Raw genomic sequence first — 21,386 nt, 5'->3', positions numbered from 1 at the left:
TCTAGTCAAATATTGTTTCGTCACTAATTGGTGAATTAATTGAATGCGATTAGTATTTGCTATCAAAAATTTTCTACACTGTCAAAATTTATCCCGATGCGTTCAGTGCGTTTCGGAAAATTTGACAAGCGTAATGACAAACAGCAGTGTTTTTCGATCATGATTTCTTACGCCTGAATAATTGAGTCCTGAATTTAAATTTTCTGAATCGCAATTCGCAACACTTGAATAATTCGAATGTTACGCGTGAAAATTTTTGCACGGAATCATTCGATATGAATCGCTGTTGGGAAAGGCGAATGCATGACGGGGATTATTAATTATTACGCAATGGAATATTAATACTCGATCACTCGTGCAATTTATCCTTATATATATATACCCGCGATGAAAGCAGCCAGTCCAGTAATTTGCGTTTATATACCTTATACCTCCGGCAATTTGTCCCGCTCGATTCAACTTCCATTTATTACAGGCATTAACCGCACTTGAATTATTTCGCAAGCCTGAAATGGAATGCATCAGCTGCTAACGGGCATTACTTGCATTATACGCTTTGAGCTTGAGCAGGAACTTATCCGCACCTGGACAAAATTCAACTCAAGCATTCGCGAATTATGTGTGTCAATATTTTTATAGCCAAAGTTTATACAAGACTTGTTTAAGGTTGATTTCACGTTCACATGATAATGAATGTTGGACAGGTGTTCGTTACTTTCGACGCACAATTTAATATGGACTAACAGATTTTTGCAAATATTGAGAACCTCTGAATGTTTGACTCAGTGTTCATCCGCTATAAGAATAATTACAACCAGCGTTTAATTTCTAAGTAAATAGTCCAGTCAAAATAATTATATATTAAAAATCTTTGGGATATGGCTGCATTTTTATTTACAGGGGTTCTCGACCCTCAGAAACTCAAATCTGATATCATTTTTGAGCTGCATAGCCAAAGTTTCGAGAAAACTGCAAAATTTGACGTTATTTGCGTTTTCCACAAAAACTGCTATCGATAGATGAAAATTGACTTAACTATCGTGCAGAGCGGAAAACTCTACATCGAATTCTGTTCTGACATGTTGGAAAAGGAGTCGGATTAACAGATTAAGAAAAAAGAAATTATTTCACCAAAAAATTCCCCAGATGTCGTCGATAAGTAGAATTTCCATTTTCTTGATTTGTTAATCCGACTTCCTTTCGGACGTGCGAGGACATAATTCGATGTAGAATTTTCCACTCTACACGATGGTTAAGTCAATTTTCATCTATCGATAGCAGTTTTTGAGGAAAATGCAAAAAAACTTCAAATTTGGCGGTTTTCTCGAAACACCGGCTATGCAGCTCAAAAATGACTTCAAATTTGAATTCCTGAGGGTCGAAGACCCCTGTACGCAAAAATGCAGTCTCATCTTGAAGATTTTTAATTCACACCCATTTTGACTAGACTAAAAATACCAATTCGAGCTTTAGTGCTTTTCTGTGTTCTTTCATTTCTCCAATTTCAGTTTCTCTTCAGATGTATAACTTCTCAATCAGGTATGACGACAGCTTTGCATATCTTAACTCAACTCATACACGAGTTCCTCGATATTAAAAACCACCGCCAGCACGACACGTGCTAAACATCTGCGCAGCCGCAGTTTCAAATGGCAAAGTTTTCCCGGCCAGCACGTGTATTATATGGGTTGTACGGGTTACTCCTATGCGCCCTGCAGGTAATAATGTCCATACATATGCATGAAGAACGCACAAACCTGCACAAAGTGTCTGTACGACATTTTCTCTCTTTCTCTTTCTTCGATTTTTTTGTTTCGCTCATGCCTGCGTGTATCTGACCCCGTTTACACTTTACGCGTTTGTTCAATGCGTTGGTATTCGCATAATTTGCATACGCATATTTATATGCAGGTACGAAGGGAGGAGGCCTTCTGTGTTTAATCCAATTCAACAGATCGCGCGTGGGTTAGATTCGGATTTGAATAGTGACGCTTGGATAGAAAATCGACAAGAAACGGTGCTTGTATGCGTATTGTACTTGCATATATATTTTGCAAGATTTTATAACTGTTAAAAAAGACTCCCGCCTCTGACTTTTTACACACGAATATCTTGACTCCGGCTTTATGAATATTCATTTTGCAAGTAAGCAAACTGGCTGTCGCCGAATGCCGACTTTCATCCGCAAAGTCGAATTTACTTCTATGTGTATACATGTACGGTCGAATGATTTTTTATCGCACTTGAAAATCACAGGCGAAAAATATTCGGCAATTTTCATTTTCACAAGTTTTTTTTTTCCGACGAGTCATATTTTTTCTGGAAGTCTTCGGAAAATAGTTTTTTTTGCAATTGACCCAAAACTTTTGTAGCGCAGAATTGAAATATCGAAGAAACGACCGATTGCTTTTTACTTGCGATGTAATTCTCTTCCCATTATTCAAATTGGCATGCCTGAAAAACAAGTGAAATTGCTTTATTGCTCATACATTATACGCACCGCGTCCCGGTAAACATTTTTCTCTTTAATAATCTTGCAAATAACTTTGAAATCGACCGTTTCAGCCAATTTCTCTGAAATTTGAAACAAAAATCAGTTTCCGAGCCTTTCTTCATTCCTTACTTCCTTTATTTCTATTTTTTCGATATTCACCATAAATTTATGTAAAATTGTTATTTCGGAGCGTAAACTAACGCTAAAAATTCCAAATTCAAATAATTTTCAAAGCCATCTTCAATGCGCAAGTTTTTACACAGTAATATTTTTTCAACGGACTGTTCCAGTCAAAATTCAACTGCACCCGTCTCGAAAATTATTCTAAAAATGACGTAAATCAAATATAAATTGCGTGCGGCTTAAAAACGCCACAAAATGGACAAAAAACGGAAAGCTCATCGGTGTGTCTGCGGGGTAAGATGGTTGACACGAAGGAGTTAAACGGTGCTTCGTAAAGTCTATTTGGAGAAGTCAACATCGAAACACTCCGTGTGCTTCACGCTCCAGCGGAAGTCCCAGTGCAAGGCACCAGACTTCCGGCCGCCTCGGCTATTCGTGGCTTCTAAGAGCCACGTTTCTTTACTCACTGATGCTAGCCGATGCAGGTGCAAAGTCCCGGATTAACGAAGCTCTGCTTTCGTTCGGATTCACTGTCACTTGCACTTGTTTACACTTTACGCGATACTTATCACACCCGAATATAAGTTGTTAGTCATTCTTTCCTTTTGCTCCTCGAGCAATTTTTTTTCTCACGTTCCGATTTCGTGTGCAAAATTTCAGGAATTTCGGGAACTTTGCAACAGCGTTGAACATTTTCAGTCGCATTCTATTCACACACACAAAATTCGATTGTTACCCATAACCGTAGTCCAACTTTCAATTGTTCGCTTTACTAAAAGATAATTAAAAAAATATTACAAAAGAAACACTTTTTTTTTTTATACGAGGGTCATAAAAAACCCAACTCCTCGATTTCCACAGTTTTTAATTTATCTCAAATCACAATACAGTTTTTACAGCCCGATTATGCTATCTACGTACAAAAAAAATCATTTTCCGAATTTACATTCTTTCAAAAAATATTCTCTCGTAGATTAATGATTTGCACATCGGCTTCTCATCGGAAGCAAGGATTCAAAAAGGGTAAACACAACATCAACACATTAGAGTCTCCTTATACATCGTGCATGCAGAGAAGAAACTTTCCCACAAAATAGAGTTTGTCTATACATAGGTGATGTAATTTTCGGAGATCCAACAATACGCGATGTCCTGATCAGAATTATTAAAAGTGCGTCGCTCTACCGCATGACAGACCTGATCCCCGGTCTTCGGTCATTCAATAATCAGCTTTATTATAACCGTCAACAGAGTTTATATATGTTATACACATAACATATAATATATACACACGTGCGAAGTATCGACGAAAACAACTCGACACGCGGTGAACAGCTGCTTTTAAAATTCGCTAGTGAATAAATCTTATCATTTCAAGGTTATTCGACCTAGGCACTAGTCCAAGGACGGTGTAGATCACCGGTCTTATGGAAATTCACCGCGGCGTGTGTATGAAACAAAAATTCCGCGCTAAGATGTGATTGCAATTTCTCGAGGTAATTTATTCGAAAAAAGTATCGCAAAATAAAAATTCAACCTCGATTTCGATCTCAGATCGCGAAATGCGTCGAATGTCTTGAGATCGTCGTCAAATTTCGAAATTTTATTATTGAGAATGGAAAAAGTTGAAAAAAAATTGAACACATCTTATTGTTCAGAAAATTCTCCGGTTCCGATTACACGAAGTTTCGTACAAATCTGTGATCCAACGTCCTCAAACCCTTGAAATCTGAAACGGAAGTCCGTAACACATGAAATACTACAAGCCCATCCTTTGATCGTCAAACAACATCATCTCTTACTTTCTCTGCGTGTAATCAATAATCCCAGTAATCCTCGTGGTGTACCTAATGATCGAGGCGGAAGTAAAACCCGCAGGCATACATCTCCGCATGTAATATTTCTTTAACTGAACGCGCGCTGCCTAATGCCTTTGCCGTTTTGCAATTGGGTTAACGACTTGAGCGATAACGTTGCATAACAACATCAACCGCATATATGCTCGCGAATATCCCTCTGAACCTTTAAGCTGCATATTTCTCATACTTAAACTTGCAGCGATAATAATGTTTTGTCCCCCTTCCCCCTGTTGTGTGTGTTCATATAAGACGTAAATTACACCTGCCAACATATGTACTCCTCGCTTAGGTTAGGTTAGGTTAGGTTAGGTAAACTTTCCTTACACGTTTCGTCTAGCGAACAGCTTGAATAGTCTGTTGTAGATCTCTCTGTGTTATAAAATCAAGTACTTCTTATATATTTGCAAATAGTGGCAAGTGGAATTGATCATCTTTTTTTTTCTTTTTCTTTTTAAGTTATGTACATATGCATAGTTTATTTCCTGTCCCACTTTGGTCACTGTATAAAAGTGCTGTTGGGTCATGTTCTCAGTGCCCGATAATATTTTTGGATCGGGTCGTTGTCGCGCAATTCCGTTATATCATAATTGAATCGGGTCCTGATCATGTCGTCCATATCAAGACTCGATCGTTGAATAGGACGAGCTACTCTTTGCATTAGTTTTTATTGAGATTATTAGTCCCTTAGGTACGTGTGTCAAGCACCTCGTCGCTTACAGTTGGTGCTCAGCGAAAGCTGCGGCTTTTCTACGATCTTTCACGATCAATCTATATTAATCGGCAGCTTTGAATAATCGTTTTCTCCGATTAATCGATGAATCGATTAATTGCTTTTTGATTAATCGATAAATCAAACCTACCGCAATAGTTCTGCAGGTCAATCCTTCAAAGACGTCCGTTTGACCGAGAAATTTACTGGAAGCAAATTTACCAAAATCTTGGTCAATTTCACAGGAAACTGAAGCATTTCGTATTACGTGAAAGTACATTTAGTCTGACGTCCGTAAGAAACAAAAAATTTAATGGCGCGAATAAATTTGAAGAAATTTGAAGAAAGTGAATTTTTTCAACGAGATATAAATTTATCAGAATAAAAAACGCGACAGATCGAAACAAAAATTAATATATGTCAGATAAACCGATTTTAGTAGACTCATAAACTAATGAAATTTAGTTGCTTATGGTGCTTGATTTTTTTAGGTGCTCACTCGGTAATTCATGCTTCGTGTTACGCGAAAATTGCGCAATTTTTTTACTTAGCGGTAGCAGGTTGATAATTCTCATTTACTGCAGCCATGCTTTCGTCTTTAATGAGCTTCTTTGTAATTAGTCGAGACTTTGAGCGTGTATTCGCCACCTGAAAAAATTCAAAGAATATGCGACGTGAATTGTGCTGCGAGCTTATTATATCGGACGTTCTGCATTTGTGTGGTATACACTTCACAGTTGTACCGCGGTCAAACAATGAGAAACCAGTTGAGTCGAGAATTAATTTACACCTCTGAGACTTGCGCGAGTTGCAGGAATAACTGCGTGCATCATTAACAAAGGCGTATAAAATGTTCGGTGACCGCAAAGAATTGAATAACACAAAGTTGGACGAGAAACCTCTTTCATTATATTCAATAATTACGTGTATTATTCATTTCTTTATCATGGTCACGTTTTACACGGTTCGATAAATTTTTGTTTTCCATTTCCAACAGCTTGGATTATTTATGTACCTTTATTTTTTGCTGAATTGAAAAGAATGACAATCGCGAGAATCGTTATAGTTGCTGATTTGATTTCGGACAATTGAGGTGATTCAACTTTAAAAAATTAACGTAGGTCGAATATTTCTGTACCTTCCTGTACCGATCGTTTTCGGACTCGCTTGAATCCGTCAGATTTTTTTTTCCCGCCTGTTCCGGCCGCTTCTGGACCCCCCCAGAACCGTTTCAAATTTTTTCCGAACCGTTCCGACTTTTTACGGACCCGCACGAACCCTTTCGATTCTTTTATGACTAGCTCCGATCGTTTCCGGACGCGCCCAAACGTGTTCGAATATTTATTAACCCGTTCCGATGGTTTCCGGACTTGCCCGAACATGTCCGATTTTTTTCTGACACGTTTCGACCGTTTCCAGACACGCCGGCTCATTTTAAACATTCAATTCATCATTTCTCGGTCTGGAAGTTTTCTATTCAGCGATTTGGGAACATAAAAGAATTCATAGTAAAATCACGTACCGAAAAACACTTGTGCTTGAATTCCTGCTAAGAACTGTTCAAAACGTTGCAGAGATGATTTAGCAGTCATTCCGTCGTTAAGCACACACTGCATGTTCCATTTGTAACCAGACGTTATAAGTATGTAAAGATAAATATGAAATATCCGAGTGTACAAGGTACTTAGGATAACCGGTTACATCGATGCAATTAATTATCTCGTTGCTATTCACGGTCTGACCAATGACGCAAAGGATATACCGCAAAGTTTAAATAAATTGAACCACGGATTGGTTAGTTATTCGCACCGTGATGGATGGGGAGATTTTATGCGTATGTTCATAAACGCCGCCATTACCTTTTAACTAGGGGTCACGCAGCTCTATATATGTATGTATGTATACATACCTTTATGATGCGATCATTCAGCACGTCTCAGGATGCACGCAAAGTCGGCAAAGTTCGAACGATCGTAATTACTGGCACGTCTACTTCGCAGTCTGGGATCGAGATCAGTCTGGTTGTCGGCAGTTCTATTGCTGTTTCAACGTTCAATAAATTACAATATGTATTGCAAAACAGTCTATATGACAGTTCTCGATGTGGCGCAGAAATTCTTATCTCCCAAAGTGGCGACAGGTTATAACGCTGTTTGGAAACTATTTGGAGCACGTTTATTACACGGAGTTGAAAATATTTCGAAGTATTTCAACAATTTGCAAACGATGAGGTGTACATAGATTTTTATACATTCAATTTATTCGGAAACTCTGGAGAGATTTTTTTTTTATATTATTGAGAATTTCGGAAAGGTGAAACTGCGAAAGTGTTTGAATATTAATAACTCAAAAACACCCGTGTAGAAAGTAAAAATAAAACTGAAAAATTTGAAATTTTCAGAGGCGGTACTGTTATCACAAAGTATTGCGATAACAGTATAATACTTGATAAAATTGGCTGGAAATGTATGAATTTACCTACTTTATATTCTGATAATAGCGTTCATTTGTTATTTTATCATCGTGGCGGATATCGTAATTATAATTATACTACATGCATCCAGATACGTAATTGCCACCCGTTGCACCGACGACTAGCCGTCAATTAACGCTAATTGCTAGCTGTTGTTATGATTAATATATAAGTGCTCGAGAATGTGCCGATTTCTGAGATACGATAAGGATCCCGACCGATTTACGTAAGAATGCCTGATTTTATAAAAATCATTCCGATCTAACGCGTACGTAACAATTAGCTGACATAATTTTAGACTTCTGTATGATATAATCGACGAAATAACTATTAATTTGATTGTAGAAACTCTGGAGTATCAACCCAAGTTGATGTTTCTACACCCCGTAATTGTGATTCTGTTTGCAGATTTCTCTGCAATTGTATTCAAGTATTCAATAAAAATGATGGAACAATTAGGTAAACGAAAACTGCGATGAAATTAAAGAATGAAATTATGCCGCAGCTGTACGTCGATGGCATTGAATACATGGTTGGTCGACTAGTTTTTTTTTTTTTTTGTTCTTTATCGTACTGAAAATATATCGATAGTGTTACAGGCTGTCCTAAATAGGCAGCCTGACGTTCACTGATAAAGACTTTTGGAACCTGGTTTACAGACGTTGAGCGCGACATCATATCGCTATATGTGATCATGCAGGGCGGAGATTTACATCGCATAATAAACATCATGTCTGCGATGTTTTTTAGATACGGATTTCGGTTATGTTTACATCGTACAAAGATTGATCTTAACATAATATGACACACATGTCATCAACCTTTGTTCCAGTCGCGTCACATTTTTAGAAGCTAGTTACTTTTTCCAATCCTACATCCATTTCTCATTCAATTTATTCTTCTTATCATTTTTCTTGGAACAAAGAACGCTGACTTACTAACAATAAGAATACAATTCATTATGCTCATACGGGATGTTCACTCATGCTCTGTACACAAGGATGGAATAGTAGTTTTGTTTGATTTCTGCTTCATTTTTTATAGCTGTCAGTCTTTGTTCTATTTTCAACTCTTCGTACAACATCTTCTTCTCTTCGCGTGGTATTTTCTACTTTGTTCAGGATTAATTTTTCACACTTTGTTCAAACGATTCCAAACTTAGTATCTGTATCTTCAAAGATGAACATTTTTACTTCACTTTAGCTTCTGGATTCTTGTACAATAACCTGCGAAGAATAAATTCTAACAGATCATCCTTTTGCCTGTAATTAATTAATTCAGACTCATTGGTTTCAGTTGTCTACTGCGATTACACCGCCTCTGGAAGATCGTTGCAGTTCCTGGAGGAATACATCACCAAGGAAGTTCTTCCCTGCCTCGGTGACACTCGGACATCAACGTCAATCTGCAGTTTGCAGTCTTCTTTATTCAGGTGAGTCGAATCCTGAGATACATTGTGCTATGTTAATTTGGAATAAACATCGAACACTATTTTATTATTATGTTTTAAAAAATTAAATTCAACTCACTTCCCACCGTGAATGGATACGATAGCTATTGCGTTCCGTATATTATAGATATGTGAAGAAGAACCTTGGGGTGTAACGTTATTTTTATCGAAACATGTGTTCCTCATCTGGACGCTGTCATAAAAAGTAAAAATATATGCATATTGAAAAAAAAACATATTAACCGTAAACACAGGCGTAGTAAGGTATCATAAAATTGAGAGTAACTGGAATATACTTCAGTCCCCCAACTTTGGGCATGTCAGACTTTCACAGTGTCTTAAGATTGTTTTGAAAATTATAAGCGTCGCACAGAATTACGAATCACAATTAAATTTTCACAATAAAATTGTTACCTTCGCATGGTCAGAATTAATTTCTGCTAACGATACGATTCAATTGTCAGGGTCTTGAAACCGTTAAGAAAAACTGCTTCGTACGTAATGTGAAAATGAGAGGAAATTTATTGTTAGGTGAAAAATATTCAGGCACAAATAGTACAAACTTAACCGATAAATTTTCAGGTGTCGAAAGATTTCGCTTGCCAAGAAAATATTACATCTTCTTTTGTGGTTTGAAAGCTTCCGATAATCGTCTAATTTTAGACGAAGATTGATATTTGAATATTTTTGAATTACTGGTGTCATTAACGTTGCAAAAAAATACGTCTTTCTTTTTTTTTTTTAATCATTTTGCATTTTAAATTAGCGAACCACTGGATATTTGTTTTCGCACGAATTTCACCGCGGTTTGTCTATTTCTTTTCAACTCGCGAACAGTACGTTTGCATACGGATATTCCAATTTCGATTCTTTCCCCAGCCATAACGGCTGAATCGTATCGTGTATCGATAAATGTTTGTTTATCATCATTTGTGCAGCTGAGTAGACAGTACGTAATTTACCGTGATGTCTTCCAGGATTAGCAGTACCTTGTAAATGTTGCCTGAATATTTAATCAAGTTCCGCAAAAGAAACGAGCTATATCACGTCCCTTGTAGGTGCGGAATTGACGAGTGTTTATTAAAAAATTCCGTAAGAAATTTTCGACGTGCGTCGTCGCGTTGGCGACAAACATCCTGGACGTTATAGTTTGCATGGAAAATGCAAACGTTGCTCTTTATTGTCGCGTGCAAATGGCTTCCTCGATCCGAGAACTCAAAGGAGAATCTAGTTTCCTTCATCAGATTCAGAGTCGAATTCTCTGATATGATTTAGATTATTTAAGCAATATTATCGTGTAGAATAAAAGAAAACTGCAAAACTTGCGAAAAAATGTTCGAGATATAAATGTTATTTTCGCACTTAAGTGACCTTTGACTGACTCAGACGTGTTTATAATTGGAATCTGGGTGGCGCCAAAGAAATATCCACACTATTTAAAAGTCTCGGCTTTTGATAGTATCGTGATTATAGAAATGATATATGTTCTTATTTTTCAATTTAACACCTCCGGTGCCACGATGAGGAAGCGAGAAAAAATGCAAAATAAAAGATAAAAACGTTCTCACCACGTGCGTCAACGGATGGTTGTGAAAAATTGATTCCAACCGACTGTCTTTAAATTTTTTACGGCTACTTTTTTTTTCATTCACGATCCGTTCGAAAGACAACTGATAATCCTTATCTATTCTCGATTATAATACCGTTAGACGTGTATAGGTACACAAATTTATATTTTCGAAAGCTCGCTTAGATCGCGACGTCACAATTTTTATATCTTATAGCTAGAAATTTTACACTCTATGTACGTACGCGGCTAATTGTAAGACGCCTGAATATTTCCGGGCTTTCTGTAAGCCGTTGCATACGCGAGTCCAAGACCTTCAATCATATTGATTTATTTGATCAGGAAGTAATTTTACCACGGGCGTAAGTCGTAAAGGACAAAGTCATTTCCTCTGGGTCTGTAATTTCACCGCTCAAATCAGCCCTCGGACTATCATCGCGCCTCGCAAGTATTTTTTTGTTCAACTATAATATCGGCTCTGTAACGCGTATCGTGCGACGATGAATGTAAATTCACATCAGTTATTCATTTACGGGGAGACGATGAGCAGTTTTCCATTCATGATGATATACGCAATTACGTACGGTGCTCTTATAACTTCCTCTTTCAAGAGCTATTTTTTTTATCGAGAGAAAGTTTTCCTCGCTTCCACACTCTGCTTCCTGTTTCGTATATATTTTCTATAATGCAACTCCAGCGAAAATCCAAACTTTCGGCTTCGATGAGACGGAGAAGGTCCAGTGATTTTTTTTTTTCAAATTAGCAGCAATACTTGTTATATGTCAGATTCTTTGGTAACATGAAATTTGCTTTCTAGCAATCTAACTCCATATTTTTTTAAATTGAATTTTCTCAATATTTACGACAATTACAGTCGAGAGGAATGATAATATTTTTGTTGTTTCTATCGTTGTAGTACGCGTCAGTCTGATGGAATATCCAGTCGTTTTATGTCAGTAAAAAATATCAGCTCGACGTCTAGATCTGGCTAGGATCGAGACATTTTGAAAAGTGCGAAATCGTAGATAGGAAAATTCTGGTATTTCAAGCGCTGCAGAGTATCCGACGAACCAGAAATAGATCTTTGAACGCCCAAAAGTGTTCGATGGTAATTGGTACCACGTTCTGAGAATTAAAATGGGAGCGACAAAAAAAAAGAAAGAAAAACGCTTCCGTCACAAAATATATATCAAATAAATAAAATATCATAATAAACATAATAAATAAATATATCATACAGCGCACGTGTGATTTATCGAGAGCTGGAGTAAATATTAAAAATCATTCATCCATGAATAGACGGAATGCCCGCTGAATAATTGTTCAGTTGGCCAATTGAGCATTTGAATGAAGTTTTTTTTTCCACTTTTAGGGGTGCATAATGCAGTGCAAGCCAAAATAAAGAGGACGTATTTTTTGTTTTTCGTTAAAAATGATAATTTTTCATGTTATAGGTGATTGAATTTCACTGATTTTAATATATATATAGATATATCTTAACATGGGTGACGTCACGATGTTATAGCTTTCAATCTGTTATATTAATGGCAATTTTGATTCAATCGAAAAAATAAAAAACACGTCCAAAATATTTTTTTCCAATCTACAAGAATATGAAATAAAAAAAATTTGATTCGAATACTCAATTATCGTCCCCTCGTTAACCAATCGAACAATATCGTTGAGTTGTCGAAAGCGAGCGAGCAGTTTGACGAAAGCTTACCTGTAAGCTCGTGCTCCGCGGCTCGTCACGAACCACTTCCACGTCATTATATGAATATTAAACAAGAGGCACAGGTAGCGCCGCTGGGATTCACCCCCAGCAAACTGGCACCTAGAGGGCGACAGAGCCACGAATATATTTATACATGTATTATATATACGTATACACGCATCCACGTATATACATGTAGGGCGTGTATGAACCAAGAGTCGGTCGAGTTGGCTTGAGTTTATGGCGCCGGGGGTGGCAGCCAACTCCCTCCCGAGGATCAATATCCCTCACTTCAACCACCGCTTGGCGCAGCTCTAACCCCCAAACAAAGAAGGGCCTTCAAATGCCGGAACAGCGAAGAAGAACCGGTAAATCAGGTCGATTTACGCACCCGAAGGTACACCGCCTTAGCCGTACGCGTGTTGGGAAACAACTTTTCATGCATAGTAATAATTCATTGTGCGCGATTTGTGTCACGAAGATATCACATGCGTGGTAGAGTCCAAGGTGACGAACAGACATGGATAACCGAGAATTGTCAGGGAATGTCGGAAAAACGTAATTCTCTTGTAAATCGTTTTTGAAACTTCAGCTATGCTTTGTAAATTGAGTTAAGCTCATTTTCGGATATGGCATTGTTGGATTTATAATTATTTTTGGACAACGAAGCAATACTATGTGTTTTTTGGATTCAAATTTATATATTCAAGGTGCACATTTTCTGGAGCTTTCGGTCATAAAAGCTGCCCGACATTACCTAAGTTTCGTGGATAAAATGTCAGGGAATTCAGATTTTTTTCGCGGGAAAAGTCAGGGAAAAGTCGGGAATTTTATTTGAGCAAAATTATCGCCACCCTGAAGTCGTGATGCTCGAGACTGGAGACGGAAATGCAGGCATCGATTTACTCCTTCGTAACAGGATTCCTATGGCTGGATAATTTTTGGTCACTGATACGTAACCTGACCTTGAAGATACGAATTTGGAACCGACAGATCTAATGTCGAGAATAAAAAGCAGTAAAACCTTATGAAAATTAATTGATTTACAAATTTTTTTTATTTGTTTTTTGACCTCAATCCTCGTACGTGACTTCAAGTCTGCCGTATCGGATTGTAGTGTACATAAGACAAATCTGGAGCGAGTTAGAGGATCATAAAAACAATTTTGTGAGAATTCGATCATCGTTTCAAACAGAATTAGCGGCGCTCTTATATTTCTGACAGCTGTATTGCATTCTTTGAAATTCCGGGATGACATTTTCAATCAGCGACCTTAAAAATATCATAACTATTGTTTATATCTAACCCAATTTGCTGCAACTCCCGCCTTTGGTACGGTTGGATATACTTACATTTCTGTCTACTAACGTTAGTTTCACCATTTTTTTATAATATTTTTTTGACGTATCGGCTATAGTATATGTATCCGATATAAATTGCACTGCACCTTTAGGTATAAAAATTTACTTGCAACGAAGAAATTCTTCATGGCAAAAATGATATGAAGGTGTTGTTGAAATTCTAAAGAATTACGGTCTTTCATCCCAGTCATGATATTGGATACATGAAACATTCCGAAACGCACTTGTTTCAGAAGGATCGCTTTATAAAGCTTTATAATATGTTTTGACGGTGCACTACAATTGGAGAAGACAGGTCCCACTGTTCTCTCGTGTAGCGCAATCTAAGAATCTATCCATAATATCCGTACGCGAAGATTCAAGTAATTTAAGTAAATGCGGTTAAATACTCAACATAACGGAATAAGTTTGAAGAAGATGACTAGAAAATGATTATTTTCTTTGCAGGCACGAGGCCCGAGATATTGTGAGGCATGCTGTCGGTGCTAGTGAACAGGACGCTGTCCTTTTCACGGGTCATGGAACCGCTGGCGCCCTACGCGCATTGCTTCGGCATCTGGATATGAATAAGCCCACCGTTGTCTTCGTTGGCCCTTTCGAACACCATGCTAACCTGCGACCTTGGAGAGATCACGGAGTCAAGGTATGCAGACGTCTATGTCCCGATTCAGCTCTTCAGCGTCATTTTATTCATCATGTAAACAGACTGCATCTTTCGATATGACAAATTTATTATTTCGTAACTTATCAGAAAACGAACACCTTCAATATAACCTTAAGTCTATGGTTTGCACATCGATATTACTGGTTGGCAATTTATTATTTGTACTTTATGAAAAGTCAAACACAGTTCGGTTTACTTCAGCGGCAGCACCGTGACTCGTTTCAATTGAAATTTTACCATGAAATCGTTGTTTGATAATAGATTGCAAGTAACAGCGGCTAATCGTTGACTTTGAATATGTGCACCGAAACCTGTTCAGTCTCTAATCTTTCGATTATCATCTGTGTTCGTGTTGCCAAGTTTAATACAGTAATTGGGAAGATAAATTATGTATGTCTTAGGATTGCAGAATGGAAATCTCGATTCTTTCAGCCCTATCAAGTCAAACTTATCTGACCATTTAGAACACAATGGTTCGATGTTTATCCAAAACGTCGACTAATATTGAAATGGCAGCAGCTCTGTGCATCCATGTGAAGAAAAGTATTAGATTGCCATATTTACAAATGGGAAGTGAGCATTGGGTTGTAAACGTCGTTATCTTTTAAGCGTACAGTTCGATCCGCAAGCTCTGCACCAGTTATCGTCAGCAAACAGGTTCACGGAAGCTATCGCTCAGCTCATGCCATTTGAATTCCACTACTCGGTGACCGACATAAAGTCGATTACTCGCTGGCAGATATATATATATATATATATATATATATAGTCACTCCCGATCATCGTGAACCGTGACTCTGGTACGTTGGCCTCACAGCCGTTGATTAGGAGAAAACCCGCTGCTCTTCACGGAATGATTCCGACATATTATTATAGCATGCTGAATTCTTTTTTTTTACCATTATGATTTATGACGATATGTAAGATAGAATATAGACGTAACACGAACTTATTGTTGACTTTCACAAACACTTTAATGGTTCACGGGGGTATCTCTCGAGATATTGCAGCTATTGGATGTGATCACTGCCAACGCGATACCGTTATTCTTAATTACACACGTACATCGGCAGACAACTATAGCTTCTGTAAACTTTAACTATGCACATACGTATACCGTTCTCATATCAGGAACGAGAAAATTTTAACAAAATTTAGTTAATGGTTTCCACGGTACCGTAAGTGATTTTTACTCAATCAGCATGCCAGTGGCCTATCGAACACGCTTGTGCAGGCTCATCGCAAGATATATAAAGAAAAAGGCAAGTTCGAGGGTCAATATAGCGTCGTGATAAAGCCTAATCAGCCCGGAGTGCTAAAAATAACCACTCCATCACGTGACTAGTAATTTGAAGTCGAATCCTTTCGTTTTATTGTACTTTCTATCTAACTAACGACAGAAATTCCACTCGTGTAATTGTCGAAGGACTAATCCAGCATTGCGAGATGAAATGAAATCGGCGAACACCCGCCGTAAGTTAAGCTTGAACAACGCTGGTCTGTTACTCGATAAGTTCATGGTAACCTGTTGTATCGGATAATCGCGGGGTTTCTACCGTCGTTTGATCTTGAGTGGGAAAACCTGTAGGTACAATAATTACGGCCAGTCATAGCAATGACTTGCCATAAACTTACATTCTTGATTTCGTTTTTCAGATAATAAGAATTGCCGAGACCAAGGAAGGCTTCCTGGACCTGAATGACCTGGACCGGCAACTAGCTAAGGAACGTCTCACTGGAGCTCAACTTGTCGGGTGTTTTAGTGCTGCCAGTTGCATCACCGGCGTTCTTGCCGATGACGTGGCGACGACTCTTCTTCTTCATCAGCATGGCGCAATCAGTATCTGGGATTACACATCGGCAGGTTAGTAGGAGGTGTTTTTCAAGTTCGAAATATTCGCCGCGAATCTCCCAGGAACCGTAATTGCTCTGAAAATGAGTTTCCACCTGTGAAAAGCTGGCCCCTTCGGTAATTCAGTCTCGAATAAAGCCAGAGAAAGAGCTGGACATCTCTTAAGAATTCAATCATGGAAACGAACTTTCTGTGCAGTGATCATCTGGGGATTCTGAAGAGGATTTAACTCTTACTCGGAGGCGGATCTAATCAACTTTTACTACCAGTGCGGATTTAGCCTTTCGTAAAGCTCTATGCAAAGTCTTCATGGCGAGACTCCCCTGCAACGACTCAGTAATAAAAATTATCCCCTGACGTTTCTTGTCCTACAGCTCCGTACGTACAAATGGACATGAATCCTCACCTGCCCGGAGTCGGTGAGAACACGGTCCACAAAGATGCTATCATATTCACCGGTCACAAATTCATCGGCGGCGCTCAAACACCGGGAGTCCTAGTGACAAAGAGAACGCTTCTCAAGACTGACTCTAGCCTCGAAGACATGAGGGATTCGCATAGATATTTGCAAGATCCCGAGCTGCGCGAGGAGAGCGGAACTGCCGCTGTGGTGGAGACCATTAGATGCGGACTCGCCATTCAGCTGAAAGAAAATGTTACACCACAAGCAATCATGGCTCGTCAGGATAAAATCACCAAGTGAGTATTTTTGCGTTTTATATTTTCAATAGAAGTTAATTCTATCGGTACTTTCTTTTAAGCTTATTATTTACATCCTTATATGTCTTCGTTCAGCTTAAAGGTTCACTCCGGGGAATTGCCCGTGAAATGAAAAGTGGAAAGCAATAAACGAGATACAGTGCTTCGCCGCTTGTGGTAGATAATACGACCTCGCTAGCGCCGAACGGTAATATCGCTCCACTAGAATACCGGGCACTGTATAAATTGCAATTAATGATCATAGCATCTCTGAAATTCTTACAAGTCGCGCGAATAAATGGAGCCGTAAAAAATATCACGGCGACCGGGATTCCAAACTGGTTTTCGTAGGTTTGGAATCTGGCCAATATAGTTAGGTACACCTTAATGCTAGAAATTATATTTCGGATCGCTTGTTACTTGTGATACGTCGCTGAAAATCTCGGATGATTTACGTTGGGGATCATTTTGCGACGCGTATAATTCCGTCGGCGAAAATCCGACTGCTACATGCACTCCGGCGAGACTCATTCATGTTGCTTACTCATTTTTCTCAGCTTACAATGTGCGTCAATTTTCAAACGATGAAAGATTACTTCCGACGTATTTCTGGAGGTAGGTACATTCAAACACGGCGAACGCAATTGAAATAGCCGTGGTTGAATCGTATCAGGTGTCACACTACTCATCGTCAGCAAAATCCGTTGTAAAAGCTACGAATCCAACGTGACCCAAAAAAGGTGCAAAGACTTTACTTTTTCCACACACCAACGTCAACACTTCGTCGAGTTCCATAAATAAAAATTGTGTCCCTGCCAAAAGGGGATCTCGTGCAGGCGGCCATCAGAGCGGTTCTTTACCTGAGCGGCATGGCATCGCGGAGCGAAGTCTTCAAATAAACCGATGTTAAGGATGAAAATATACGCAACATAACATGACAGCACTCGCATATGGGCGACATTTAAAACGAAAAAGAGTGGAGGATTATTTTTTCGAACGTACCAAGAATTTCTTCCATGTCACTTGGCTACTGTAGAAAATTAAGACAGTTATCCTGACTTCTCTACTGAACATTGGGATGACTTTCTCTTCCAACTAAACCGTACGCAGTTATATGCATACTATAAGGAAAAAATCTTTTTTCTTTTTGCAGACAAGTTTTGGCACACGTGCGCACAATACCAGAGCTCATACTTCTCGGTAGCAGTTCACACAACGTCAAACGACTTTCAATCTTCTCGTTCATGGTCCGTCATCCCCGAGGCACGTTTCTCCATCATAACTTTGTTTGCGCCGTTCTCAACGACGTTTTCGGAGTCCAGGCAAGAGGCGGCTGCGCCTGCACGGGACGTTATGCTCACGAGTTGATGGGTATTGACGAAAAGTTAGCCAAAGAATACGAGGCCATTCTGCAGCAAAAGTGAGTCTCGTTTCCTCGTTGGTAATAATGCACGATTTGTAACTTACTCTATCATTTTACTCACTTCTTCTCTTGTTACAACATATTCTGTTTTTGTTATTCAAGTGGCTGCAATGAAGAATCAAGCGTGGAGATGCTCCGACCAGGATTCGCCCGTCTGTCGTTTCCCTTCTTCATGTCGGAAACCGAGGTTGCTTTCGTCCTCGAAGCGCTGAAAATGGTTGCGACGGAAGGATGGAAGCTTTTGCCTCAGTACGTTCTGAATCCGGACACAGGCGAATGGCGCCACCATACAAATAGCGTATTCAAAGACCGCAAATGGCTGGGTTCGATAAGGTACACAGACGGAAAGATGATCACATCCGAGCGACGCGTGTCTGGACCCGGTGTATTTCCTCAGAGTTACAGCGATTGCCTTCAAACAGCGAGAAACATCTTCAACAGAGCGAGGAAAATGGCTCAGAGATATCCTCTGCAAATTGACCAAAGCGTCGTCTTCACCGAACAAGGCAAAGCACTTCGATGGTTCATCCTGCCGAACGAAGCACAGGACCTTCTTCTCGGCAATTCGCAAAACGTCAAGCAGGACGTTCCCTTCAATCCGGTGACATACAGACTCAGATACAGCGCCTTTGATATACCAAACCACTCTTTGCTTTTAGCAAACGGGATTCGCAGATTGAACAGCGACATTCCCAGGACCGGGAACGCCCCGATAACATCGAACTCTCCGAGACATCACAGCCTCCCAGTATTGACCAGGCCGATCCCACCACTTCCTGATCCCAAAAAGTATTCCTTCGGGCAAACTCTGTCCTCACACTTGAGGAACACCGTGTCGCCTCCACTTATGGCGCAGCTGTCCCTTCCGGAATACGCGACGTCCTCGGGTGAACAAAGGTCTCCGTCGACTTGTCCAAGTTCCCCGATGCCCGTGAGATTCGCAGTCGGCGAGGCCGTGACTCCGGCAATTTTGGGAACGCCTGTGGTTGCTCAGCTAATCGCTGGTGACCAGAGTAACACGGGTAGAGCGCGATGCAACTCTTTGGGAAGTTCAGGTACCTCTCCCCCGATATTGAGTCCCCAGACGATGGCTAGTCTGGGTATAAATACCTCGAGACACCGACACTGCAGCTGCAGTAGTCAAACGGAATTGAACTCATTAGAGTATGAGAATGGGAGTCCGACCCACTCCTTGACCAACGCTAACTCCTACAGTAACTGTGACATGAGGGTTGGTAGGTCCTCACCGGTCTCTAACCTGTCGCAGAGTTCGGAAGATCTTCACGCTTATTTGAAGGAAGTTACGAAGGAATTAGCAACGGAAATAAAATCGGAAATACGCGAGGTGATATCTCAGGTCGACGACGTACTGTCGGAAACTAACACAACGGAAAACACGCCCCAGCACCACTCGCGGATCCATAGCCTCAACCATTGCGAGGAAAAGCACGATTCCTTCTCGGCGAGCGATATTGCTGAGTATCTCATGGAGTTTTCAAAGGAAATGGCAAGCGAAGTGAAATCGGAGATCAGGTGTATGGTGAACGCTGTCGACGGTCTTCACAGGTTCTCACCCGACACCTCATCCTCTGACAAATCATCGAATGGATGTGGTTCACCCGAAAGAGTTTTACCGAAGGCCGGAACGATTGGTAAGCTGAGTGAACTTTCTCAGGAGAGTAAAATGTCGAGCGAGTGTTCGTCAGACGAGACTGTGATCTACGTCATCAAGCAGGATGCTGGCGGTAAAACTGACGACGAGGACCGTAGTGGGGTCGAAATAGACTTAAAAACACTGCCGAAGATCTACTCGGCGATAAACTCTGTCAGTTCTCAGGACAGTGGAATCAACCTGTCCTTCCATGAAAACGACAAGTCAACTGAGTCCGAACTTCGGAGAAGCAGTAGCGCCGAGTCAAACTCTAACGGATGTAGGAGACTGCGAATAAACGGGAAAAACGCGAAGCAAAAACGGGTCAATGATCTTTCCGAGGACGAGGAGATCGTTTCCGAGTGCTCGGGTCTTGAGGAAGAGGAAAGACTGAACCCGGACAAACCCTCGGAGGATGGAAATCTGCAGTGGCTGTGTCCCCCAAAAAACATCTGGAAACCTTCGGTAGAGGCGATGCAAGAATTTGACATGATCAGGGACGGAGACAAGGTTATGATCTGCTTATCCGGTGGCAAGGACTCCCTGTCCCTGTTGCACACTCTGCACCAGTACCAGTTCTACGTCAGGTCCAAGGGTGTCAACTTCGAGATAGGGGCGGCGACTGTTGACAGCAAAGCCTACGACCCCCTTCAGCTAATGACGTACCTCAAGGCGCTGGACGTACCGTATTTTTACGAAGAGCAACCCGCTCTTGAGGAAGAGATTGGAAGGTCGGCGTGCAGCTTCTGCAGCAGAACGAAGAGGAACCGCTTGTACACCGTCGCTAAAGAGCACTCCTACAATGTCCTGGCGCTCGGGCAGCACCTCGACGACCTTACGGAGGGATTCCTCATGTCCGTATTTCACAACGGTAAACTCCGCACCATGAAAGCACATTATTACATCCGAGAGCGTGACCTCAGGGTTATTCGGCCGTTCGTATACGTCCGGGAAAAGGCTTTGAGACAGTTTGCAGAATGCAAGAAACTCCCTGTCGTACAAGAAACGTGCGAAACTTGCGAAGACGCTCCAAAGGTAAGTCTAGCTTCCCATTTTGTAAGATCCCTGTCATTTGGCTTATCGATTCGTAAAATGCATATCTATAGAATGCTACTTTTTTCGTCGAACGAAGCCCAAAATTGAAAATCGACAAATGACCAGGTAAACTGACAGTTTTATTTCGCTTGACAAACGTTCTTAAGTACACGAAAAAAAGAGCTAAAGTGACAGATATTTCTTAACGTGACCAATCTTGACATGAAACGTAATTGGAACTCGAAACTGATTGTTGAATTATTCTGTCCGTCTGGTGAAGTTTTCACAAGCCAAATGAGCTGCCCCTGTGTC

At 40.1% G+C, this 21,386-nt stretch overlaps 1 protein-coding gene across 2 annotated transcripts in view; it reads left to right on the top strand.

Moving 5' to 3' along the window:
* Nucleotides 1-21,386, top strand: part of LOC124301087 (uncharacterized) — a 107,760-nt gene that overhangs the window by 84,841 nt on the left and 1,533 nt on the right. For both annotated transcript variants that reach the window (XM_046755778.1, XM_046755786.1), the window contains exons 2-7: nt 8,955-9,090; nt 14,198-14,393; nt 16,071-16,278; nt 16,641-16,965; nt 18,119-18,385; nt 18,491-21,074. In XM_046755778.1, the coding sequence (XP_046611734.1) occupies nt 8,955-9,090; nt 14,198-14,393; nt 16,071-16,278; nt 16,641-16,965; nt 18,119-18,385; nt 18,491-21,074 (3,716 nt within the window). The remainder of the gene's footprint in view (nt 1-8,954; nt 9,091-14,197; nt 14,394-16,070; nt 16,279-16,640; nt 16,966-18,118; nt 18,386-18,490; nt 21,075-21,386) is intronic.

This window comes from Neodiprion virginianus, chromosome 1 (assembly GCF_021901495.1).
Source record: "Neodiprion virginianus isolate iyNeoVirg1 chromosome 1, iyNeoVirg1.1, whole genome shotgun sequence".
NCBI lineage: Eukaryota > Metazoa > Arthropoda > Insecta > Hymenoptera > Diprionidae > Neodiprion > Neodiprion virginianus.
This window is presented reverse-complemented; position numbering and strand designations above follow the sequence as displayed.